The 27462-nt window shown below is 40.3% G+C and overlaps 1 protein-coding gene across 3 annotated transcripts in view; it reads left to right on the top strand.

Moving 5' to 3' along the window:
• The window catches only part of FCHSD2 (FCH and double SH3 domains 2), a 167228-nt gene that overhangs the window by 136902 nt on the left and 2864 nt on the right, over positions 1-27462 (top strand). For all 3 annotated transcript variants that reach the window (XM_074918894.1, XM_074918874.1, XM_074918884.1), the window contains 9 exons: positions 891-1007; positions 2787-2891; positions 16399-16560; positions 21803-21937; positions 22827-22910; positions 23035-23212; positions 23573-23793; positions 24761-24890; positions 25940-26022. In XM_074918894.1, the coding sequence (XP_074774995.1) occupies positions 891-1007; positions 2787-2891; positions 16399-16560; positions 21803-21937; positions 22827-22910; positions 23035-23212; positions 23573-23793; positions 24761-24890; positions 25940-26022 (1215 nt within the window). The remainder of the gene's footprint in view (positions 1-890; positions 1008-2786; positions 2892-16398; positions 16561-21802; positions 21938-22826; positions 22911-23034; positions 23213-23572; positions 23794-24760; positions 24891-25939; positions 26023-27462) is intronic.

The following is a 27462-nucleotide window of genomic DNA, read 5'->3' as shown; positions in this document are numbered from 1 at the left end:
AAATGTGTACAAAATATCCACAAATATAGAATGAATATCAGGAAACCTACTTTAGTGGAGAGATGGAGACTGATTTACGTCCTAAACACTGAGATGTGTATGTAAATGCACCGGGTGGTGCAATAATAGAAATTATAGAAAGATTGAGACTGATTGCAGTAATTAAATGTTGGGAAGTCTCTGTCTTGAGAGTTTCAGATGGGTTCTGTTCAATCTGTAGACAGTAGAGAGCGGCTTCATCTTGCTTGAGTTGGCATTTCTTGAGGGGAGAATTTTTTTGTTTTTGACACAATAAAAACAGGCGTAAGATGAAACTATCAAAAATGTGATTTGAAATTTGAGTTGGTTTGCAGACAAATTTTTGTTTGGATAGAAATTGTTTTGCTCTTCTAAAATATTTGATGGCCTTATCACAAATAACAAAGAATGAGCCTTAATAGCCCATTGGATCACAACCTTTCATCTTCACTTCCTATAATGCATGTTTACTTTAGAAATTAGGTGACTTTCTTGGCTAATTATTCTTCATGTCTTTGATACAGTGGATGGGTGAAACAGTATTTCAGTTTTATTCCTCACGAATGTCCTTCACCGCAGTAGAACTGTGTTTGGTATTCAGTGTCATACTGATTTTTCCCGAGACACTTGTGCTGTGAGTTCTTGTGAACTTTGCTTTGGTTTCATAGTTGGCTTTCCACAACATGGTACCATCACAAAGTTCATAAGGAAGAGAGTTGGATTTGTGTAATCGAATTTCTTGGTTTGTATGAAACCAGATCCCAGGCTGATAAATATAATATAAAGTTATCCTATAACTAAATATCATTATATCTACAGAGGTAGCCCCGGGTGTGTGTCGTAACTCCTTCTCTTGTTGTTTTCTGTTCCAGAGTCGACAACTGGAATCAGAAACTGGAACAACTGAAGAGCACAGCCTCAACAAGGAGGCTCGGAAATGGGCTACCCGGGTAGCCCGCGAGCACAAAAACATCGTCCACAGTCAGCGGGTAGGTTAGGAAAGCATTCATTTACAGGTTTGATTTGTTGCAGCTCCCCACTGCATGAAAGAGGAGCTGTTCTGAGCGCTAAGGAATTATTAAGGAATTACTTTTGTCCTGTTATCTCTCCAGGCAACCTGCCATTTTCATCTTAGCCTTTCTTGATACGATACACTCAAACTGCCAGGTTAGCACCTCCTCAAACGTTTTGGCCAGGTTAGCACCTCCTCAAACGTTTTGGTTCATCAATGCATTTTGCTATTCCCATGTAAATCTGAAGTTACAACTTCTGCTTTACTGCAGATAACTTAGAGACCTACTTCTGTTCTACACAGCATCTTTCTGTTCCAACTGAAGTTTCAGGGATTCTCTTATCTCCGCTACATCATGTAGATATTACCTGTAGAAAAAAATACATTCATTTGGATATCAAAAGTCTATTCAACACTAGGAAAATCCAAGAGTAATGCACATTTAAATCTAATGAAAAGATGCAAAATTAAGTGTGTACTGATAAATTTATTTCTACGTATGCAGCTCAACATAGAAGAACGTAGAGCTGTGCTGGGATGTCCTAACTGGGGCTTCTGGTAGCTGTATGCAGCTGTCTAGGAGTGAGAATTAAGACAGCTAGTAGAAATGCATCCCTTGGGTCACCAAGTTCCTTAAACATCTATAGCAAAGCTCTCATTAGAGAGAGCATTGGGACCCAGGCTAGATTCTGCCCAAAAACCATGTGTTTCACATGCTTAAGTCAAGCCTAACATGCATAGACTCAGTTCAGTTAAAGAGGACGTGTCTGTACTACAATATCTATAATATATAGTGTTGAGGAGTGCTGCCCAGGATGTGGAGGACCTGGCTTCTAGTTCCACTTTAGAGATTTGAGTCATTCCTCAGACTACCCAGGAGAATTGTTAGTGCTAGGTTAACGGTTGGACTAGATGATCTTCAAGGTCCTTTCCAACCTAGTTGATTCTGTGAATACACCAAGCAGGAAGCAAGGCCCAAGTAGGTGTTCACCATCTTCCCTGTCTTCTGCTGAACCTGGGTCACTCTATAGCAAAAAAACAGGAGTTGTAGCACCAGGCAGAGGGTATTAACAGAGTCTGTAACCAAAATGTGATAGCAAAAACTCTCCTCAGAGGAAGGAGGGACCATCGTGGATTCTGGTCCTAGCACCTGATGCTCCTTCTCCTCTTTCTCCAGACTATTTAACACAAAAAAACAGGCACAGATTTGCAGATAACCGGTGACAATTTGTACAGTCACACACTTTTTTAATTTTTCATTTGGATCTGTACGGTCAACGTACATGTACGTGCACCTAAGAAGCTCCAAAGAATCTTCCGTGATTCAGCAAATTCTCTGAACTCAACATTCCTGCAAATGAAGGAAACTCGTCTTGGCTTCCCCTACAGCAGGGCTGCCATTAGCAACTTCTCTCTCCATTTTTAAGATGCTCTTTTTCACCCTGACATAAATGCGGAGCAACATACCCATTTTAAAAACGTAATTATCAACATATAGGTGAGCTGATTCCTACCACAGCATCACATTTTCATGAAGATGTTGAAGCATTCCCCTAAGTGGAATTTCCATGAGAAATACTGTGCTTTTAAATGGTGTTTTGCCTTGGCCATCATCTTTTTTGCCTGGAATGGACTATTGTTGGTCAAGCCAGCATCTAATCAAACAAAAATTTCCCTGACTTGTCATAAATATTTATCATGTAAATGACTTGCTAGCACTTACTACATCTGGGATGTATTTTCTTATTTCTGACAGACACTTGAAGAGCTAGAGTGCCACGGGCCTGTGATGTCTGAGCAAACCCGAGCAGAACTGGAGCAGAAAATAGATGAAGCCAGAGAGAGTATTCGCAAAGCTGAGGTAAGAAAGAAATTATTTTGGCATGTCCAGCTTCTTGCCACAAAAGGATTTATGTTACAGCTATTTAATTTTGTCTGTGAAAATGTGGATATTTTAGCATCAAAAATCAGGCAATTTTAAGATGTCCTGTTTTTTTCCTTGATTTCATACTTCTCAAATCACTGAACCAACTTAATGAAGACCTCAAGATTAGAAGAGTAATATTAAAAAAACCCCTCCTGATGAAGAATGATTAAACTTGCTGTGTTTTCTGCTATTGTGCAAAGGTCGAGAATCTCTATATTTAGGGGCTTTGTCTTAGAGAAAAAACAATCTCACATTGACTAGTTCCCTTCTGCTTGGAAGAATTAATACCAGAAAATGGTGATTATGTATCTCTATCTTCACGCTTTTTGGCTTCTAGAAGGAACTGCCACACACTGGTGTGCCTTCTGTTCTAGTATTTTTTAATATACATATTAATTTATAATGTTGATGGGAAAATATTTGAAAATGGTTTTGTGCCTCTTACTACTTTTACTCTGAGGTACTTTTGTAACAGTTACAGAGCCTTGTGAGGCGTGTTCTGGGTTAAGAAAGGCTCATGAAAAGATAAACTAGTTTCATACTTGGCTGCCAGTGTTGGGCTGGTAAAAGTTAACCGTTTTCATGGCCAGTGATTCAGAAAACCTACTGCAAGCCACAGGAACTAATCTATTAGTTTTCAGCTGAGTGGGTTGCTTAATTAAAACTGTAGAGCAAATGTAATTGTTTCAGTTAAGTGCTTCTCATACCGCTAGATATTCAGAGTACCTGATGTAATTAGAAATGTGATTTACAGTTCAAGAGGTTAGAAAATACAGAGTAAAAATATTCCTCTTACTGTTGTGGTGTTAGGCTCTCTTTTTAAAACAAATCCAGAATATGCTCTCTTAACAGAAAGTGTCATAAAATGCAGTAGCCTTTTCTTTTGAGTAAATTATTTCAAAGAGACTACACTCCAAACTACTTTAGTGTATATGAAGTTAATGATTAAATATGCAAGGACAGAGAGCTTGAGAACGAAAGATAAAAGCAGCAGCAGAAAGAAATAAAATCAGGATAAGAAGTTGCAGAGGAGAAGGTTCTCACAAAAATATTACAAAAGCTGCAAATGAAATCAGTCTGGAACTTAAAGTGTTTGCAAGTCTGAAGAATGCATAATTAATAGAACCCAATAAGTCAGTGGAAACTGAGCAAAGAGATAACATGTCTCCTTGGGGGAGAGAAAAATTGACAGGAATATTTTTAATTTGTTAAATTCTGGAAAGTTAGAACTTTGAAGGTAAGTGCTGCTGGAGTAATGGCTAAGGAGGATCTCCACAGTAGAAATTAGGCCATGGTCCTGTTTGAATGTTAGAGAGAGCACACAAAGGCGGGGATACCATGCCAGTTATTGCCTATGCAGATTTAGCAAAGAAGAAATTTAAGAGCACATGAGGACTTTTGCCCAGCAGAAGGTTGGCTTTTCGGAGAGAATTAGCTAAAAGAGCTTGAGACAAAATTGCAGTTGCCTTGGCCACAGCCACAGAGTATAACTGAGGATAGAAGGCAAGTGCCAAGAAGTGCAAGGTTTCTATATAAAAAAAGAGATGTGAGGTCTGAAATAAGCCCTGTAGTGTGCTGTAGAAGGCAGCAGTCTTTTCCAAAAGCAGAGGGAGGGATAGAGCTCCTCTGGGAAACATACTGGGCAAGGAGTGCACGGCCAGGAAGGTGATTCATGGAGCAGTGGAGGGGGACAAAAATAGCATATAATTCTCAGATCTAATGAGGCACAAAAGTGGAGTCATATATGCACATCCTTATAAACACCAAACAGTACTCCAAAGAGGGAGAGAGCGTGAATATTTTTCCCCGAGATGTGTTTTACATTATTGTCTATATTAAATGCTTTTTACCAAGTCCTGTGTTTCCATGGATTTCCAGTGCTAGCCAGTGAGTCGTAGTTAAAACGTCCCTTACCTTTCTAATATTTAACACGCGTTCTGTTTTCCAACAGAAAAGGGTGAAAGTGCCAAGTACTTGAGTCCAGGAAGACTCAGTAGCTGGGTGATTTTCACTTATTTTCTTCCTTGTCTTTTGGTACAAGTTTTCAAGTGTGGATTTCAAAGACACGAAGTTGTCTCTGAGTTTTTGAACGTGGAAACCACTTTGTGACTTTTACATATTGCTACGTAAGTTACTTATAGTACAGGGTTTTTTTTAAAGAGAGACTAGTAAATTAATTCAGTAAGCTTTTTTACTTAGGAATGGGCTTTTCTTTTAGCTTCAACCCTTATTAGTCCCCACTCCTCTAAGCGGCCCTATTAGGTAATTTCAGGACCTTTAATTAGACAAGAGATTTTTGCACACATATGATCCGTAGAAGAATAAACTATGTAAGCTTTGGGTAAAACCATTTTCTTTTGTAATACAATTATAATTTTTTTCAGTATGTGAAAACCAAACATTTGCAGCATTCCTGCATATTTAAGTGCAACTGGTTAAGTTGGAATTACTGATGGTTGGGTTGGGGAATGGTATTTGTGCAAAAAGTTATAAGTGAGGTATTTAGGCTGTAGGGGAGCTGAGGAGCTGCCTTCTCCCTGTCCCACTGCCCTGAGTTTGGGTCAAGGAGCTGCAGCTGGGAAGGAAAGCAAAGCCACCCCTGATTTATCTCCCTGCTTCAAAGAGATCCTTCTCAGGGCAGCACGTGGGGAAAGAAGAGTGTCTAGAGAGTTGGCAGGAGTCAGTGGTCAATTAGTGGAAGGACCTGGCTTAGGAAGGAGAAAGATTTTTCAACACCTCCACGTTATTCAGAAAAAGAGGACTTGGAAGGTGGGAAAAGAAAGATTGCACAGGCTTTGTCGGTTTGATGTATGCAATTTATAAAGTAAAACAACAACAACAAAAATAAAGAAGTCCCCAAAACATACAAAGAACTGTTTATTGGATTTAGCTTTGTGGCTGTTACTGAAGGCTTTTTATGGTTGCCTGACACCGTACACGGTTGCACTGTGTGAACAGCCCGAAGTAATTTGCCCTCTGACACTAGTTAGTTCGTTATCACCTTGTCACATTAAGTCTTTCCATCTGCAAAACTTTGTGGATACTGCTGGGATTGTAACTGGAAGAGTAATATATTCTGGGGCCGTGTCTGAAAGCGTTTGATGATAGCATGTAGATTTTTTTTTTTTTTTTTTTTTTTTTAAATCAAACAGTTTTATTGGGAACGTATCAACACACTTTACTTGTAGCTGCAACAAGTATTGGTTCATGTGCTGTTGTTTCTTGCCATGATGGTCAAACTTCATGTGGAAAGCTCCCATCTGTTCTAATCGAATCAAGCTAGAAGGTAACACATCTAGAAGACGGCAGCGCTCGCAGGGGATGAATTTCATAACCTTGAGAAAATTTCCTCAAGTCAGTGGCTGCAACAACCTGCAATACCTGCAGAGCAGCACGCGTAGGACTCGGTGTTTCAGTGATGGGGTGTGTGTGTGCACTGCCAGCACTTTGAAGACATTTTGCTGAATGTTACTCGTAGGTCACATGCGTGTGCATGTGTCTGTACACAAGCTTTCTCTCCTCTTGTGGTGTGTTAGATAATATGTATCCTCATTCCAGAGGTGTTCTACTTTCTTGATTTTTTTTTTTTAATGTTTTTCTCTTGAAATGCTTTTTATTTTTATTTCCTTTCTGCACTAGTGATGCCTGTTGGTTCTGGCTTGTTCACCCACTCTTTGGTGCTTTCTCCTTTGTAAATTTACTCTCTTCCTCCTTTTTCTTTCTTCATCCTTTCAGAAGGGGAGGATAGCTTCACAAACAGATTGGGATTAAATTTTGCCTTTCTTCTGGCAAAGCTATTTTGGTCATTGCTAGATGCTTCCACTTGCGTGTTTCTCCCTGGGGAATTTTACATTCTTGACACACTGCTCCAGTGCCAGCCTGCTAAACTATCAGAAGACAAACAGGTCTCTATGTGCCATCTAATAGAACATGAGCTGAGTCAGAACCTTTTAGAGACAATAAATATTGGTAATGTGATTTCTCAAGGGTGTATTACGCATAGATATATTCATCTTGTTGCCTTCTTCCTCAGAGACACCAAATCTTTTGAAATCTTAACAACTGAGAGGAACTGAAGAACTGTACTGTACATATAACTGAAGTATTTTCTGACAAGCACAATGAGTGTGGAAGCAGGCGTAATTCGAAGGTACAGGAAAGAAATATAGAAAAAGTGTGCATAGGATCAAGACACATTGGAGAAACTAAAGGTTTTTGTCTTCTGAAAGATGCAGTGCCTGAACATGAAACCTTAGATTGGCACATTAACTGCTCAGTGGGTTATTTTTGATCTTTTTCTCCCCGGGATAGAAGGTATTTTTCCTTGTGATGTTTCAGGGAGCAGAAACATCCTTGATTAAAGTTTAGGGAAAATTACAGCTTATGGCGGAGTGCTTCTCTTACAGTTGATACACGGTAGATGATGTACAACGACTGTAACTGATAACTAGAACACATTTCTTCTTAAAAATAGAAAAATCTCTGTTTTGTTAAAGGTTTTTTGTTTGTTTTGCTCGCTTGTTTTTAAAGGAAATGTTAGAGTATGTCTGATGATACCTCTGGCACTGGCAGAGCACTAAAATTGACTGTGGTTAATGCTACACCGTAGAGTTTAGATCGCAGAGGAATTCCATCCTTGTCAAAACAGCATTTAACCGCTGCTGCGTCAGGGCTGGGTTTCGATAAAGACAAGCACTGAAAGCAGAGGGTGCTCATTTAAATTGAAGGTGGCACAATTCAAGCATCATCTCTAAAGGAAGGAGGTCAACGCCTTTGAAATTCAGGAATTTGAGAAAACAAACTAATCTTGGAGCTCCTTTGCACTTACTCAACCGACTCAGGTAACTGAACTAGAACTTCTGTATTTGAAGCTTTCATTTTTGTCACGACAGTAAGGAAGGTTGCAGGGTGTTTTACAGCTGTTATCATAGTTCAGCCAATGGGATAGATCTGGTTTGCCTTAAAATAGCTTTCCATTTTTCCACTGTCCATGTCCCTTTAAACTATTGGAGACAAAAATTTACTGTCTCCACTGATTTGTGTTGCAGAAATAAGGGAAGACAAAAGTTGAAGCTATTTCCTTGGTTTCTATAATCCTCCTTTCAGCCTGCATCCCGGACCCTGAGGCTGGGTTACTCAAATTCTTCCTCTCATCTTATTTTGCCTCTATCAGACTAAAGACTCTGGTACTTTGACAGCCCGGTGTGAGTCTCACCAAGCAGTATAGTTGGTCTCAGGGCTGACATAATTTTTCTCAGCGATGATGGGAGATTTCCCATTTGTGCTCGGGTCTATACTCAAAGAAGGTCTTGGGGCCTCCGCAGCAATTAGTCCTATTTCCACTTCATTGTAAGGGGCTGCGTTTTGTATCATCATTAGGATATCTACAACTCTCGAGAGAGTATTTGTACCAGGTAAGATTTGATTAAGACTTATTATTTAGCTGTTTACTTCATTTGATTAGTTCAGAAGCTGAGGTCCATTTTTAATTGTAAATGGAGGGCTGTTTTCTCCCTCGCCTTATATTTGGCTATGAATATTTATTATTGTGCTGTGGTAACAGTTGTGTTTGCTGGCTGGGCTCCTGTTCTATCTTAGGATCTAATCTATTAATCGTATGCTGCATGTGGTCCTACTGCGTCTCAAGTAGACGTAGCTACGTTTCAGCCTGTTTTTATTTGTGTGTTCTTGCAGTGGAACCTTTCAACTGCAAGAGCGGTGTCATTCTCTGCTCGTAAGAACTGTGAGGAAAGCTAATTCCATATGCTTCACTAAAATAAATGACGTGGAATGAGGCTACCAACCCCAGAAAAGTTGAATTTGTGAAATGTCACTTGCTACCATCTATGGCTTTGCTCAGGAAACATATGCTTGGGAGGGCTGTGCTAGGTAAACAGATTGCCTTCTCAGCAGGAGATCTGTAGGAGCTCTCAGTCTTTCCGGCTAGGCAGATTGAGGACTAGCCTGGAAAAATGCCACCGACATCCACAGATCAGGAATTTTGAACTCTTTTGGTGTAAAACAGTTTAGTGAGGGCATGTGCAGAGATGAGAATGTCGTTGAGAACATCATCAGAGCCCTGAAGCTGTATTACGGTATTAGGAAGATGTACAAGTCTTAGTTCTTCAGCCATATTGCAACATTTAATCATCCTGACTGCAGTGCTGCCAAAATTACACTGTCGTATTTGTGATTTTTTTTTTAATCTTGAATTCACACTTTCTCATAATTATTTTTCAGGGACTTGCTGTGAGAAATTTGGAGAGCATGCAATATGCTTAAATATTTCACGGTATATTTTTTTGACAAACCTGCTTTTTCTGGTGTGAACAATGAGAAGGGAAGTCTTTGGAAGACTGGGGTATATGAATTCACAATAATAATAAGGAATATTTTTTCATTAATGGACGTTTAACAGAGCAAAGTATTTTGTGGGATGAAGGGGCAAGAACAAACACAGAGATGTTTTGAAACTAATGATGAAGTACAGTCGTAAAGATTCCTGGAAGGATATAGTCAACTGAAGAGCCATGTGTGCTCTCTATATAGATCCCTCTGTTCTATAAAGGTTAGATATCCTTATATATCAAAACAAATCGATAAGTTATTTTGAAAACATCCTACAAATAACAGTCATCATGACTTTAAATGTTGCTGAGATGAAGAGTGATTGCTGTATCTGATCTCTCAGTCTTTCTGGTAAAGGGATCAGGGATTAGGCTGGGCCTCAAGAATATTAATGTTGCCTGTGTTGTAGATTTTCTTTCTGTCTTTTTTTTTTTAATTATTATTATTACTCAGTTCTTTTGAAAGGTGGAGCAAACTGCAAATCCAACTCAGTTCCTTAAACCTGTGGTTTGAAAGTGATGTCGTTTCAGGTTAGGAGCGTTGGGGGTGAATCTAGTCCAGCCTCTGCTTAAACCTTACTGCCTCTTTTGACTATGAAATGTATGCAACATCTTTCATTATATTAAGAACCAGTATTCATTACCAGGACTGCAGAGAAATGTGTTAATAAAGGTTTGCATACATACATTTTATATCCATTTCATTTTCTACTTACGGAATTTGGGTCATTTCCATTCAGTCCCATTACCAGTAGCCTGGGAACAACTTCTTAAACCCTACAAAATGCTTTGCTACTGCTCTCATTTACTCTCCATCTCCTTCCCCACCAACTGCTTTCTCTGTTTAGAAATCTCCAGCGTTTTTATATTCTTGAGCTTGGGAAAAAAATCAGCCTTCCAAAGAGCTACGCAGGTGGGCTCTTCTCCATTAATAGCTTCACCTCTGTTTTCTTAACCTTGGCATTCACTCTTGAGACACGTTATCTGTGTCAGTGTTTCATTTCCTGTTTGCTTCACCTTAAGAGTCTCATTTGATTTAACTCCATGCAGAATATTTAGCATATAAATTAACAAACTCTGCTGTAATATCTGTAGCAACTTCACACCCATCCTCCCACTTAAAACAACCCACTCAGTGTTGTGCTGAAAAATGTCATTTATTAGCTCGTTCCCTAGCTGGTGCAGAAAAAACACTGAGTTTGGGGTTTTTAGTCCTGGCCAGGTGAATTCATAGTGGTGGGTGGTTCCAGGCTGTGACAGAACTCGCTGCTCTTGCTCTGTTGCAGGCACAGGCTGAGCTTCACCTGGAGCCAGGTAGCAAGTGTATTTTTTTGGTGCAGGGAAGACAAGGGAAGCACAGGTTAGAGCAGAAAGTATATCTTTTCTACCTGTTTTTGATAAATCTCAGGCATCATACAGTCTTGAAGGTGGACACTGTACAGCTAAAATTACTGTTAGACTCCTCTTTCAAGGCACAGCTCAAGTCTGTGCCTCAAGGATCAAAATTTTAGATGAGTCGGGTCGGATAGGATTTTTTATTTGATTGGGGCGTTTTCAGCATATCTAACTTTACACGCAAAACATCAATCAGGTTGAGCTACCTGGATTATTTGTTCATGCATCCTTACTTACTAATGCTGGACTGCGATTTAAAACTGATTTTCAGGGGAGGGCTTACGCTGGGTTTTGAGAAATTTGTGGCATTCCAAGACTTGTTTTTACTGTACTCACAGTTACTTCTACCTGTCAATGGGCAAATGAATTCTGGTGACCCAAAATTATAAGTGGTAGGGTATTTCTCATTAAAAAAAAATTTTGTTTTCATACTTTTTTAATTAAAAAAGCCTAGAATTTAAACAAAAATTACTCTAAATGAGAAAAATAAAGATAGTATCTTTCCAGCCTTTCCATGTTGTTTTCATATTAGCTAAAACAATTTGCCAAATGAGACTATCCAACCCACTAATGATTTTGTTCCTGCCACTGGAAAAAGACTGGAGTGGAGTAAAATATTTCTCACAAAAGACACTTTAGGTCTACTTGCAATCCTAATTTAATCCGATTTTAATATCTGAACATGCTCGTAAGTATAACCTTCATCTAAAATAAATAATTCTGAATTCTTTAAGAGAAGTAATCTGGGCTGGGCAGTGGGGTTGAAGTGGTTTTAATGCAGATGAAAAAGCAAAGGGAATGTCCGGCAGGGAGGGCAGCGCTCTGATGGACAAGGGTCACGGTCTTGTTCTGCGCCCTGAAAAATCGTGTAAACTAAAGCAACTCTACTTTCAAGAAACTCCATTCAAAAGTGATCTAACAGTCATAAACTGAAATATTTAAGGGGCTGCGTTAGATCAGCTTTGCTGGGTTTCTGTGTTTGCTTTTTACCCCAACACTTATAAACGACTTTAAAAGACTTGTAACCGAGGTGTTTGTGGGATGTAAATGAACATTTGGTTTCTTCCAGGCTCTTTTCTTTCTGGGAACAGAGAACAGCTATGTAACGTATTCTTGCTGGTTTTAATTTTCATGACTTCCAAAGCAGTTGTTTATCTTCATCTTGTGCAAGCTGTAGGTCTAAAGCCTTTGCTTAATTAAGACTGGAACAGTAAATAAACAAAACTCTGCCTTCTTCCATGTAGAGCAAGGATAGGTATGTGAGAACTAGATAACAATATTTATATTTTTAAAAACTTTGGGAGGTTTTTTTCTTTCATCTTCTTATAACCTACCGTCAACTAAGGCAAAGGAACAGCTCCGAGAAGCAGGAACCACCCAGAACACTGTTTGTAAACTTTGTGGGTGGCTGACAGTTCTTAAATCAGCCTAAAGATATCCCAGTCCTTAGCTATTAACAGTAATTGGTAAATAGTAATTGTAAACAGCAAATTTCACTGTTAAACAGGAAAACATTTGTCCTACAATGGGACTTAATAATGAAAATTGAGCGGCGCCCAGGTTTCAGAGCGCGTGTTGGACTCTGGCATTCCTGTGCTTTTAAACCTCAGCAGCCTTCCTGGAGACACTTAGTATATAAGTGGGAATATAAGTGGTTACTTGGTTTAAAATATTTTCAAGTCTGTGAGCTTCTGTCAGTGGAGGTCACTCCGTCGGGAAGTATGGCATGTGTGTCAGCTAGAGTCCATTTGGTTGAGAGGGAAAAATCTACGATTCAAGCCTTGTTTAGTTCTTAATTTGGAATATCTGATCTTTTTGAGGGAACAAGGCTTTGAGGACTAGTGCATCGTTTTTTAAGGGTATTGTTTGTCAGGAAACACACCGTGTCTCTTTTCAGTGCATCACTTTCTGACTACCTTCCTGTGTCAAACAGGGAGAAGTCTGGGCAGGCTGGAGCTGCAGCTTCCCTCCCGGTTGAAGTCAGGGCTCCAGCTTTGCAGGACGCTCCCCTTCCAAAGGGAAGAGCCTCCCTTGTGCTCGGGTACACACACAGAAAAGCTTGTTGCATGACTTGATGCAGGTGAAAACACCAGTATTTCTGCAGGACGATCCCGTGTTTCCCTCTTACTTAACATTTTATTCTGGCCCAGTGAAAGCATCAAACCCAAGCTAATTTAGACGTAGTGATATTTGAATGAGGTGCTTGTATTTTTAAATACGTAGCTGTTCCTGTGTGACAAGCAGACTAAAGTTACACTACTCTCTGGTTTTGGGTTTTGGTTTTATTTTCCTATAGGTAGGAAGCTGTTAACTCTGGTCTACCAGTATAATTATTTAGGTTAAAATATACGTATGCTTGTAAATAACGTTATCCATCTTTCAAGTGCAGGCCTGACCTAATACTTTAAGTACTTTTATGGCTTGTCTGCAGTGGAATGAAACTCAAAACATTTGTGGTTTGGAACAAACATTTGTTGAATATTAAGACTACTGTGTGTAAATAGAGTGGGGTAACTCGATTGGATTCGCTGGGTACCTTGAATTAAAAACTCTTGTCTGACCCTTAGCAAGTACAGTCAAGGATCTTGGAGCAGCTTGTTTATTTTAACTAACAAGTTTGTACAAACAACATGGTTTACAGCAGACTGAGTGCTAATATGAACTACAAATGTTTATAGCATGCCTAGACTAATGTTTATAGCTGTTGCATAACTCAAGCTAATTGGAAATTGCATAACAAGGTAAAACAGCAGCACAACTAGGCCGATCATTTCCCAGGCAACTTCTGTTGAAGGAATATGGAAAGTTCTCGTAATACGATGTCTTGAGTATAAAGACAAATTAGGGGATAGCTACTTTACTCCGCAAGTACATAGATACGCGGAGGCACCTCAGCTTGGTAATGTGATGAAATGGGGAGTTTCTCGTTAACAAGCTAAAGCAAATGACTGCATTAAGTCAATCTATCACAGTTTCAAACAGAACCCAATAAAAGGATGACGTGTCCACCTGACCCACTAACCCACCCGTGCCCTACCAGAGTCACAGATCAACCCCATGTGGATGAGTAGCCTTGGACTAGGTTGTGCTCACACGACGGATGTCTGACGTGCACGTTGATCTGCAGCTGCCGGGGTTGGAGCTGCCCGTGCTCCAACACTTCACCTTGGGTGTAGGAGCATCCAGATAAGAGGCAGGAGCGATGCTCATCTTCACTGAGAGCCACTCATCACCCCTTCTTTCAAAGCAGATGTAGTTAGAAAGTGGTTTTGTTCAAAATCTTGAATATTTATTAACAGGAGAGAGGTGTGTTCACATGCAGAAATTGGCGCCCTTGGATTCAGGTTTTTTGGTGCAACCCGTCTGTGCTAACAGCTTTGATTTAAAGCATGTTCTCTGTTTAGCTTGATACAGTGAGAAATCCACTTCTCAATTTAATAAGTGCTCCTAAAACAATATTTTTCCAAATAAAAGGTTAATGATTAATTAAAATTATTTTATTTCCGTGTTCTTACAGCTTTAAAATGTGCAAACTAATATAAGTAGGGGCAAAATGAAACAATCTAAGTGAGAGGTATTGCCTTTCTAAGACCAGGAAAGGGATAAAATTCCTACTCCCTTCACCCCTGGAACTCAAAACTCTTCTAACCCTTCTGATTTCAGACCTTCTCATAGGTGTTGCTTTTGTAAATATTTACAGATTTCAGGTTGGGGCATGGGCCACACTGACTCACAAGGTTTTCAGAAGATGCTTGATGCCGCAATTGAAAGGATCTGCCTTTCAGTGTGAATGTTGATGTTTATTCATTTTCAATCAGTATTTTCTGGATCTTGACTCAAGTAGTGTGATGTATATTAATGTATTTTAGATTTTTCCTCATTTTCTCGGCTATATGAACGGTATTTACAGTACATGTTAATTATTCACCTGAAGACCACTTGCATGGAGAAGTGGACACTTCACTTGTCTAAGTGGCTTTGGCTTTTCCCGTGGGAAATATTTCTCCACCCTGTCCAATCCTTCTCCCTGTGAGCATGTGCCTGCAGCTGTACCCATACGAAGATACATATCACAGAATAAATTTTACTCTAATAACTTATCTACTTTGTAAAAATTACATTTCTTCTAAATGGAATTAAAAAATGATAGCTCTCGAAAGTAGTTTCATTGTTTGAAACAGGTTTAAAGTCGCCTTTGCAAATAATTTTACAATTAAAATGGATCCACGTTTGAGCGTTCAGCTGAATGAAAGTTACAGCCATTTATTTTCTGATTTATCTTCTTAACAGAAAGATAATAGTAAAGTGCAGCAGCGTGTCAAAAACAAGACAAATACCAGTATCATTTCAGCTCGACACAGAATTTTGGATGTAGTCAGGATATGTGTAAGAGATAAAAGTGTGTGGCACCAACTGGCATTTTAATTCACTGTACGTCGATTCTTACACAGTCTACTGTGCTTCGGTCACTACAGAAAAAGTAATTTCCCTCTGATTTTGGCTTAGACCCATCTATTTTTGGTGGATCTGCTTGGTCCCCCAGCGCCGCTGACAACTTGATGTGTCAATACAGGCAGTGATGCTGAAGGAAGGGGCTTCTGATCCCCATGGAGGGGGATGGAAGGGCGAGAAAGGAGGTGGAACTTTGCTTACTTGTCCAGTAACGTGCTAAAAATGAACAATGCTGTGAAAGGAAATGCAGGAAAAACTCCAGGGCGGTTCAGTGAGTTTCTGTTACTGCCTCCATCGGTGACTCACTTCAAGGACCTTTGGTAAATCACTTGATTTTTGTTCCTCTGATGAGCAAGTGCAACAGGCTGACGATGATAGGGCTGAACTGGATATAAATATCCTCAGTTTTATTACTAGGTTTGCCCCCCATTTCTTGATGCACTCTTTGAAATTCTGCTTATCTTGAAATTCTGAATTTCTTCATGCTACTCTTTCCTTTCCTGTTTAGATTGTTAAATAATTTGGATCAGGGTGGTGGTTTACCATGAATTTGTTAAAGCCTTGGCTCCGCAGACCACAAAGCATGCCAGGATGCTGAGCTGAACCCAGCTGTCAGAAAACCTCACTTTTCATTCTGTTCTAAAGACAAAAATCATGAATCTGTTCACTGAAGTGTGATATTTATTTAATTTTGGAATTATTAAGATATTCTGTTTCCATCAAAAATAAACTTACTGTGATCTCCAGCAAGCGCTGATGGAAAATGGCCTCGTTTTGGGGAGGGCTGGTGGGTTTGTGTGTGTGTATCACATCAGATTTATTTGTTTAGTCGACCAGCTGTGAGGGCATCCAGGGTCCGTAGCCCAGGAGTATTCCTAATGTTAAAAATACTGTGAAGCACTGGGTTTTGTCTGAGTTTTTACACTTCGAAAATAATCTAAACTAACCAACCACTAGCATATATGAATAGAAAGTTAGCATAAACTAACAGATGTTATTTTAAAAACACCAACTTGTGAAATTGGCTGTGCCTGTAGTTTTGCATCTCTAGAAAACCCTTCCCTGTCTCTTGGCTCACACCACGTTCCTGCAGGCAAGGAAATGAAGAGCCGGACTCGTTTCCACGTGGAGCAGCTTTTGGAGCCACCTGAATAATTTGCAGATCAGGAAATAACTCATTTGAATGGTGGCAAAGAGCGAAACGTAATCTTGAAAGAATTCTGACCCGTGTGTGTTTATTTCCTCAGATAATTAAGCTGAAAGCAGAAGCCCGTCTCGATCTGCTGAAGCAGATCGGTGTGTCCGTGGATACGTGGCTAAAAAGTGCCATGAACCAAGTGATGGAAGAACTGGAAAACGAACGCTGGGCCAGCCTGCCCTCGGTGACCAACAACGGCTCTTCACACCTGGTATGGTTTCCAACCAGTAAACCTCACCTCGTCTCCATGTGGCTCTTCCCTAGTAGTAACTCCCAACTTAATATTGAATATAAACCCAAATTGATAATATTTGGTTGGTTGTTAGCTAACTAGAAAAATCTCGTAGCTGTGTGGCTGAAGCTAATGCAAAAGAAACCAAAAAAAAAAAAAACAAAAAACAACCAACTTTTTCTGTTGCTGAGTTTACTTTAGATTGATTTTTCTGACCTTGGATAAGTGCCATAACATTTATTTGCCATCTCCTGAAAAGAAAAACGTCTGCGTGGGTTTTTTTGAAGTTTCATTAATAGTTTACGATGTTATCCGAGATACTTGGATGAAAGGCTTTATTCTTCCAAATGTTTAGAAAACCGTAGGCTCTACATCATCCCTTAAAGAGTCATTTATGTAGAGATCACAGTGAAAGGCATCGGCAGAGCAAAGCCTGTTTCCCAAATTGATTTGGATATTTGAGATGAAAATTTAATTCATTAAAAAATCAGTGTAAGGCCTTGGAAAACAGGCTGTCTGTTCCTGTGAGCAGGGTTAGATGTTTCCCTCAAAGATTTGTCACAGATTTTGATGTTACCATTATTCACCTGCCAGTTACTGCCCTGTTATTTGAGATATAGTAAATATTTGACATTTTCTATATGAATCACTAGTTTCACTTAAAGCAGTAAAGAAGTTAAACTGGAGCAGACCACAAACCTGATCACTACTGCATTTCATCCAAGGAGTTGGTAACTTCTTAAACTGTTAAATTCAATTGCATGAGTATGTCTTGCTGTGTTCAAAGTCAAGCTAACTCTTTTGAAAATTTTATCCAATATACCCAAAATTGAACTGAAAAGCAACTTTGATCAGTGGAAGATTGGTAATGATTTTTTTAATTCAGTTTTATGTGAAACTAATTGTGTTTGTAACGTCTGTGGCTGGTTTGCAAAATAGGTCAGAGACATCTCCCATCTGTTTAGCTTGGAAGAAAGCACATTTTGATGTAATTTGAGAAAAAATAAAAAGCAAACTCTCATTTTCACCGAATCACAGAATCATCTAGGTTGGAAAAGACCTTGAAGATCGTCCAGTCCAACCAATTTCCTCCCCATTAGCCCCCCAAGAATGATATATTTCAAAATAAATAGTGATGGTTGAATGGAACAGCCGCCTGAACCCTGTTCAGAAAAGAGGAACTGCTAAAAGAACTCATAAAAGCTTGCTTTTTTTTTTTTTTTTTTTTTTTAATTCCCCTACATGGCGTGTGATGCTGAGCTGTCACCTTGGGTTAGTTAAAACTAACCAATTTGTTAGTCTTTACCGGTAACCAACTCAAATAAAATTCCTGAAGATTTGGTCAGTTTGCCTCGAGCAAATTTTAAATTTTCTATGTGTGTGTTTATATATTTAACAAAATTCAGAGCCTTTTATAAAGTCTCACTTTGCACATGGATACTTTCCTAACTACAGTCTTCATACACTATTAAAATTACTTAATTCACACTTTCTTTTTAATCTTAAATGCTTTGCACAGACAGAATATATCTAACAAAGCTTTCAGGGGGAATGGGGATGTGGTTTTTCATTGCTTTGCGAACGATTTGAAGAATGGTTTGCTCCCACTGACCACCTAAGAGAAACAAAATCTCCATTTCAGCAAGTATGTGCTATCTACGCACAAAAAAACCCCCGCTCGTTCCCACGTTTCTTCATGTTTTTCTGCTTCTTTATTGTTTTCTTGGTAAGGGTGGCAAACCCTTAGAGGGAAAGGTTTTTTTGGATGTACAGTTATTTTCATCGAGGTCAACTTTAGTCGAAAAAAATTGAGGGCGCGCTGAACAGAACTTCAGCAAATCCTGGCAAAACCCACTCTTTGCTCTCTGCAGGGTGTTGGGATGTTACACACAGAGCTCCAACACGGTGACGGTGACTTGCAGTAAAGGTTGTTCCAGTCACTGCTCTGCGTAGCCTGTGCCTGCAGGCCTTACTCCCCTGCTTAGGAGTAGAATTAGAGATTAAAGCTGTAGTATCCAGATCCGAGCTCCAACCTTCCCAATCCCAAAGGAGTTCTTGTGCCGACTTTCATTTCAGATTCTTTCTAGCCAGGGTAGATGAGGATATGTTACGTAGCTGTGTTTAACAGTGGTTTTCCCCTTTCTTCTTGTACTCCCACCTCCTTTAACTTCCCGTTGTGCACGTTGGACCGCGCCCAGTACCTTGTTCTCTGTCTCATCAGCTGTGCCAACAGTCAGCCCTGGAGCCAAACCCTGCGCTAGTCCCTGGCGAGCCAGCAGATGCCACAGCGTGGGAGGTTAAATTCTGATTCTTATTTTCCTCCTTTACACTTACATATGCTCCCGTATTTTAAAAAAAAAAAAAAAAAAAGATGCTGTTGACCTTGGCAGGCCAGATGGGGACAGCCCATAGATGGAATTATTAACACTATTACTGAGATTATGCTGCTTGCAACGATTAGAATTACTGCAGCATATAACAAGCAGTGCTTTCACTTCATCCTTGACGAGCAGGCAGTGTTTAATGTTCAGAAACCAGCTTTCTGCCATCCTTACGTTGTGCACTGCTTTGCTTCGTGTCTGTATTTGTCATGCTGCAATTTGATCAGCAAAGCTGTCGGTAAATTTTCTTTCCAAAGAGCTAAAAAGAAGAAAGCAGCATCGATGGCTTGGTATCACTGTATTTATTTAACCTGCTCCAATAGGGTAACAAGCTGAAGGAGTTAATATCCCATCACCTATCCAGCTGGCTGACTTTCTGCCATAATGATGAAATGCATAATCTCAGGAGATAAGACTTTTTTTCCCCGTGTACATGCCCCAAAAAAGTTAATTTTAACGTCATCTGGAAAATGTACGCAATGCTACTCTTACATATTAACATCTTTGGGAAACCTTTAGGTGCCTACAACAGATGTATTGTAAATGCTGTGTAATTTATTCAAAAAGGAGGAGAGAATAATGTCTTTACGGGGTTTGTGTTTTGTTCTGTATTTGCTGGGACTTGAAGCAGTACAGTTATAAGAAATTTGTACAGTAGTACAGTATTGTAGGGTTAGAAATGAAGTTTGCAGTTGGTACATTTACTGTGAATGTGGAAGTGATGCTTTTAGTAAAGGGATAGAGCGTCTTTTAACTGTAAAAAGCTTAGAGTTTCTTTCAACTGTTATGTTACTGGTTCATATTCGGGCCTGGTGGTCATCGGGTACCAGCAACCTGTGCGAAACCAATTGTGATTTCAGTCCCTAAATACGGGGTATTGCAAACTGCCTCTGGCTGGGCGACACCTCCCCGTGCTCCGTGAGTGAACTGGGAGGAAATTTCAGCCTTTTTTAGCTCCTACTGGTCACACATCTGAATCAAACCTGAGGCGGTTCAGTATAAATGTGTTCTCTGTTGTAGCCAGGGTCTGTGCGTTTCTGAGGAGAGAAGAAAAGTGGGTTTGGTGTTCTTTTCGGTATTGAATCCCTTTTGTGTAGGACAGGCAGCAAAACCAGATTGATAAATCTATTATACCTTTTTTTTCATGTGTATAATCAAGCTATCATGCCACCTTACCCACCTTTGCTCTGACATTTGTTCCCTGTTACATACCTTTGGCATAATTGTAGCTGATGTATTTATCCTTTGCTTGCGCTGTCTTTCATTACCAGACTCCACAGAAAGAGGAGCTTTACGAAACAAACTGCTAAATTTTCTCTATCATTAGTGCTGTTTTCCCTCCGTGTGCTTACTTTGCAAATGATTCTATTCCAGGAGTTTGAGCAGCCCACGCATTGAAAATTAAAATGCAATTTTCCTCCTCGCGTTAGAAAACCGGGACCAGATATTTTACAAACGAGTCTTTCTAGACATGATACACTAATTTCCATGATGTTTTGTAGGGCTGTCAGCTGGATGTCAGCTTTGGCTGCTGGGACATAGACCAGGCACAGCAAAAGGCAGTTAGAAACTGGAGGGGGAAACCTTAAATTTGCTGTAATTTATAGTTGGTTGGTAATATATCAAAGCATTAGCTAGGCAGGACAGCAATTTTTTTGTTATTGCAACATCCATTAATGCATTTAAGTAGCAGTGGATGCGAACTCCACTTGAATGACAACGAGCAGGGAAAAAATAACATTAATTACAAGGATGTATTGTAAAAGTTGTAGCATAAAACTAATCCAAATCACAAAATCATGAAGCTTGGTGATCTTCTACTCCAGGCGTAGGAGAGCAAAGATGTTACGGAGCAGAGGTACGGAGGCAGCTGGTTTAGGGAGCCCACACAGTGGCTTTTTGGTCTCAGCCTAACTTTTTGTTGATTTACCAGCCTTTCCGCTTTCACGAGGAATACCAAATTCACTCCCAAATAAAAAGGAATAAATAAAGGGAAGATGGCAGATAACAGCGTGGCTTTGATTTGAAGGACTTGCCTATTTTCACATGAGATAAAGTGTTTATTCAAAATTTAATCCAGGCACAAGGCCAAAGCACAGCTCATGTCGATGTTGCCCAAACTACATTTATAGAAACTTGTATTTTTCCAGTGTATTGACTTCAGTTTTTATTTAAACTTTTATAGCTAGTTTTTAATCATCACGCTTTCTCTAAGGGTTTTTTGGTTTTTTTTTTTAAATAAACTGCAGCAAATCTATTGTGCAGAATACACCAGCTAGAAGGCTGATTTTTTTATTTTTATTTTTTCAAGCTTATTTCCACCGCAGTTTCATTTTATAACTTGCGGTCACAGGTACATTAATCTTTTAATAGCATAAATTCTCAGGAAGTGACTCTTCTTTTCCATTAAACTATTTGCTATGCCTCCGAAACAGCATCTCCAAAGTACATTAGTCACTGTTTCACAGCTGATGCAAGTAACTGTCCAGCAGTTGAGCTGGAGCTTCCAAAATCTTCCACGGTTCTTTTTAAAAGCCATGGGCCTGTGCTTGAATGAAGAAATAGAGCTGAGTTCAACAAAGATGGGATTTGGTGACAGCTCTTACTCTTTTGTTTCCCTGTATTTGCTTGGTTTGATGACCGTTTTCCTGTTGTTACCCGAGAACTGTACGTTGAATATTATTTAGTCTTTTTTTTTGGTCCAGTTTTAATAATCATATCGAAAATATCAATCGATTAATTTTTGTTGTTATTTCTTCACTTATTTTTATTTGATGGTATTTAACTTGTTTTAATAGATTGAATTTAATTTGTTTTAATCGATGAATTTGTTTTAATAGATTAATGCTGATGCAGAAAAGGAAGAAGGTGAAGAGTTTGAAGACAGCATGGATGTTTTTGATGACAGTAGTTCTAGCCCTTCTGGTACTCTAAGAAATTATCCTCTCACCTGCAAAGTTGTTTATTCATATAAGGTTTGTGATTTTTTATTCTTTTTTTAAATGGATTAGGAAAGTGAATTCTACAACAAACAGATAATAGATGTGACTGTGCCTGTGGGAGATGGAGGTAGGATGCCAGCACTTGACTTGGTAATGGTGCACATTAAATACATGGAGCATCTAGTGAAAAACTGCAGCGGTGTAAAATCCATCCCGTCGTGAAACACACTTAAACTACACTTTGGCAGAGCACTGGAGCTTCTGCGTGTGTGTGGAGATGTCCCTGTCTGGCTTCAAGGAGACCAGCTGTGTGCCTGCCATTAGAAGATGTTTTAATTTTTGTTGCTGAGCCGGTGTGGCCAGATCAGAAATGCCTTCCCGGTGTCAGGCACGCTTGTACGCTGCACCACAAAGCTCCTCTTTGTGCTGGAGTAGTGGCACCACCATTAGTGAGTTAAAGCTTTGCTCACAAACTGCATTCGTGCTGTTTACCTCGGCCAGCACTGCTGGGTCAGCTGTAAATCACACCGCTGCGGCAGCCGAGGCTTAGGCTTAGTCTTAGAGCACGGAGTAATTAGAGTTTCAAAAGTAAATAGGGTTTGACATCCTGGGTGGCATTCAGGGGGCTTCCATCTGTCTCTAGAGTGGAAAAAGGTTTTGTGAATGTCAGTAAGTATACAGCACCCCCCTTATTAATAGGTTTTAAAGTATGTTACAATCCTAACATTTTGAATTTTTTAAACCCCGTAAGTTTTAATAGAAGTCTGGATGAGAATGTGCTTTACACTGCCTGTCCCATGCACCTGAGAACGCTTTTATTTTCTAAGTTTTAATAAAACTCTGGATGAGAATGCGCTTTACACTGCCTGTCCCGTGCATCTGAAAACATTTTTATCTTCTAATCTTCTGTTACACACTTCAGGCTTCTCAGCCAGATGAATTGACCATAGAAGAACATGAGGTTTTGGAGGTTATTGAAGATGGAGATATGGAAGACTGGGTAAAGGTATAATTTTTCTGAGATTGTTTTCACTATTAGAAAAAAAGAACTTGGGCCGGGAGAAAGTAGTTGGATTCTTTTCAGCATATTATGCAAAAGCAGAGCATCTCTGCTGTCATTTTATTTCCAGGCACGGAATAAAGCGGGTCAAGTGGGTTACGTGCCGGAGAAGTACCTGCAGTTCCCAACATCCAGCAGCCTGCTGAGTATGCTGCAGTCCCTCGCAGCACTGGACAGTCGATCACACACCTCAAATAACTCCACTGAGGCCGACTTGGTCTCAGGCAGCCTGAATGGAGACTCCAGTGGTAAATACCAATTAAAAAATAAATAGTATGTTAAGCTCGTTCTCGGAAGCATTCTGCGTATCGAGTTTGGTGTCGCGCCTGAGAATTTCTCCTCTTTGACTTGTATCTGAGTACAACTGTTCTCAAGAATTATCTGCCTCCTATCACATCTGCATAATTAACCTGGCTATGTCATAGAGTTGAGATTAACTAAAATGAACGAAAACTAAAATACTTTGACTCATATCATAGAATCATTTAGTTTGGAAAAGATCTTTAAGGTCATCGAGTCCAGCCATAAGAGTATGTATAGTATTTTTTTTTTTTAAACTCTTGCCAATTACACTTTTTTTTTTTTTTTTCCCCTTTTCCATTCTTCAGTCTGTTTCGTAAAAGCACTTTATGATTACGAGGGCCAGACAGATGATGAGCTCTCCTTCCCGGAAGGAGCAATCATCCGCATCTTGAACAAGGAAAATCAAGACGATGATGGCTTTTGGGAAGGAGAATTCAACGGGCGCATTGGGGTGTTCCCATCAGTATTAGTTGAAGAGCTTACGGCCTCAGAAAATGGAGAGACTCAGTGGATTGGAGATATTCAGGTAAGTAAAGAGTTGAGATGATACCTTGCACAGATGATATGAGTTCGTTAGGGTGACTTTGCAAGGCTGTTTCTTTAGGAAAAAAAATCAGAATCAATTTAAGAAAAAAAAAAACAACCCCACAAACTCTTCCCTTTTAGTTTCTTACCCAGCCTAATAATTATCAACTGATATATTTTGGTAAATGTAACAAATCTGTGAATAAAGGCAAGTGTTGGGGTAGAAAGGAAATGAACCAAAGGAGAAAAATTCAGTCTACTTCCTGTAATTAATTTATGGCATAGACTGAGACATCAAAGAGAACCTGGCAAAAAGAGAATTACGGGCTTTCTCAGCCCTAATTTCATGTTTTCATACCTAAATCTGTTCTGTATCCTCTAAATTTTTGACTACCAAATATTGTATTACAGTAATTTTTGCTAAAATGCCCTAATTTCAGTATAGGTGTGTAATGCTTATAGCATACTAGAAAAACAGATGCATTCTCATGCGTAACTGTGGTGCTAGAAAGTAGACTTCCATGTTCCCTACAAAGTAATTTCTCCAGTATTTGTATTCTTTGATTTGAGAAGACCATGAAAACTTAACATTTAATTTATATATATGCAGTTGTGTTGGGATAAAATTCATGATCTTAATGCTTTTGGGGGAATAGGTGTGGAGAGGCACACTTGGCCAGATGACTTTTTCCAAATAACGTTCAAGAAGTCGAAATTGTTTGGGAGAGGATGAACATTTCTGCGTAGTGGCAACCTGTGATTTAAAAAAATATATATATATAATCGCTGTGGGCTATCTTGGCTTTCCTTCCCAAATGTACCTGACAGCACTTTTGACAGATTTTTTTTTTCCAGGTGAAAGTTCCTAGCAAAATGATGTGTCAGAGAACTTGCTGCACCTCAGTGTGTGTGTAAAAACTGTGGAGGAATAAGGCTTTCTGCAGCCCCCCCTCTCTTTTTTAACACAGGTATCCCCGACTCCAAAGCCTAACAATGCCCTTCCACCGCTGCCACTGTATGACCAGCCTCCCACTAGTCCCTACCACAGTCCAGATAAAAGAGGTTCTCAGTACTTCCCCAGATCACCATCAACTAACGGTAAGGAATTTTGTGATAGTAGAAGAAATATTTCAGATAAATGCTTAATTTAGAATGTTCACAATCCAGAAGGCAGGGGAAAAAAAAAAAAAAAAGCTTTTTTTGCAACATGAAGTTAATTCAGTAATACTGAGTGGCGTGTTTGTGATGGGCACCCTCAGTCAGTTTGCAGGTGACACCCGGTTGGGTGGGAGTGTTGGTCTGCTCGAGGGTGGGGAGGCTGCAGAGAGACCCGGCCAGGCCGGAGCCATGGGCTGAGCCCAGCTGGGGGAGTTTCACTGAGGGCAAATGCCGGGGGCTGCCCTTGGGCCACAACAGCCCCCAGCAGGGCTACAGGCCTGGGGAGGAGTGGCTGGAGAGCTGCCGGTCAGAGAGGGGCTGGGGGGGTGAGAATGAGCCAGAGTGTGCCCAGGGGGCCAAGGAGGGCAACGGCATCCTGGCTTGTGTCAGCACTGGCGTGGCCAGCAGGGACAGGGAAGGGATCTGAGCCCTGGGCTCGGCACTGGGGAGGCCGCCCCTCGATTCCTGGGTTCAGTTTTGGGCCCCTCACCCCAAAAAGGCCATTGAATGACTCGAGCGTGGCCAGAGAAGGGCAACGGAGCTGGGGCAGGGTCTGGAGCACAGGTCTGCTGGGGAGCGGCTGGGGGAACTGGGGGGGTTCAGTCTGGAGCAGAGGAGGCTGAGGGGAGACCTCCTGGCCCTCTGCAACTCCCTGCCAGGAGGGGGCAGAGAGGGGGGATGAGTCTCTGGAGCCAAGGCCCCAGCGCCAGGCCCCGAGGGAATGGCCTCAAGCTGCCCAGGGCAGGGTCAGGCTGGCTCTGAGGAAGGATTTCTGTGCAGAAGGGGCTGTTGGGCGTTGGAATGGGCTGCCCAGGGCAGGGGGGAGTCCCCGGGATCCCTGGAGGGGTTGAAGAGTCGGGCTGAGCCAGCGCTGAGGGATCTGGGGGAGTTGGGAACGGTCAGGGGGAGGGTCATGCTTGGGCTGGAGGAGCTGCAAGGGCTTTTCCAACCTTGATGATTCTGTGATGGGTTGCTGCTTACTCTTTCAGAAAACAACTTCAGTTCAGAGTCCCCTGGATTCTCACAGCCTCCACGAATTCCTCCCGAAACTTCATATGGCAAACTGCGACCTGTAAGTTCAAAACAAATGCTGTTGTTTTTATTGATGCTATGAAGCTCTAAGGCCAAGTCTAGGTAAATCGGGTAGGGACGTTCAAAGGAGGGTGGTGATCCAGCACCTGACAATTTGGCTCTCTGTGTTCTGCAAATCCAATTAGTGTGTATAAAAATGCAGTATCTCAGATGAATACTGTGAGGAAAGGTCTGTTCAGTCCCCTTTGGTAATACCATAGATGTGTTCAAAAGGTGTAGAACATCAGAGCTATTTGAGATTAAGTGAACGCTGGAAGAAAACAAAGCTACGCTTGTTTAAACAGTAAGCCACTGTTTGAAGATGACCTTGAATCCTATTTCTCCCCTGTCCTTCAACTAACCTGCCCTTCTTTTATAGTTGTAATACCTGTGTGAGGCAGATGACTCATGAAATCGAACCTGGGAGGAAATTACACCTCTAACGATAGTAAAATACATGTTAGTCGATAAACTTACACTGCCTTGTCAGGCCTTGGGAGGTTATTTCTGTTCTTGCCACATGTAATAACCCCTGAACAGAACTTAAAAAAAAGAGGTGGTGAGTAAAGGCCAGAACAGTTTAATCATATCATTCGTACAGTTGCTTCTTCTCCAATGTGGGCAGACAAATCTGCTTGCCAGCAGTTTGATGTAACCCGTGGCCCTTGGGGCTCCATTGCATTCAGGGTTCTATTTATTTCCAAACCCCTTGATCTGAAGGCTTTGGATTAAAAATTCCAAACCGTGAGATTTATATATTTGGTGATGTCTTTGCGGCCTTTAGAAAGAGAGAGTTTGCCAGAAAAAGAAAAGGAAGAATTTGATCACTTAGAACTTGCAAAACCCATCTCCTAGGATTAACTTTGAAATCAAGTTTTGGGGGGGGCTCAGTGTCCTAAATCAAACCACATTAAGATGGAACATCTGTATTTTCCTGGCGTTCTCAGTGAGTGAGGTTGCAGAAAAAGAGCACTTTGGGATATTCAGAAATTACATTCTGAACATCCCAGTAGCCCATGAGTTAGTTTTGTTCACTGACGTACACAAGGCAGAGGTAGAACTGCATCATTCAGTAATGAACAGAGTTTCACTTTGTCTTATTCCCTTGTAAAAAGACAACGAATTTGTAGATTTATATTTTCTTCATGAGTTTCTTGCAATTTACTGTCTTTTCAAGATGTTATTAGAGTGTCGTGCCTTAATTGAAAGGATTTCTCGTAGTATTGCATTTGAAATACCCCTGGTTTGAAAATATTGTTATGGTATTGCTCCACAATTCATGTTTTCCATAACAAGTCACTCTGGTGTATTCTGAAATCCTGTGATAAAAATCCTGCATGAAATGCTGTTAAGTGCTTAAGGTTATCTCCATCAGGAGCAATAACAACTTTATTGATGTTTCAGAGTATAAAAATAGCACCAAATTTCAGGTGTGTATCAT

Source organism: Athene noctua, chromosome 1 (genome assembly GCF_965140245.1).
Source record: "Athene noctua chromosome 1, bAthNoc1.hap1.1, whole genome shotgun sequence".
In the NCBI taxonomy this organism is placed as follows: domain Eukaryota; kingdom Metazoa; phylum Chordata; class Aves; order Strigiformes; family Strigidae; genus Athene; species Athene noctua.
The sequence above is the reverse complement of the archived record's forward strand: the minus strand, read 5'-3'. Positions and strand labels throughout refer to the sequence as shown.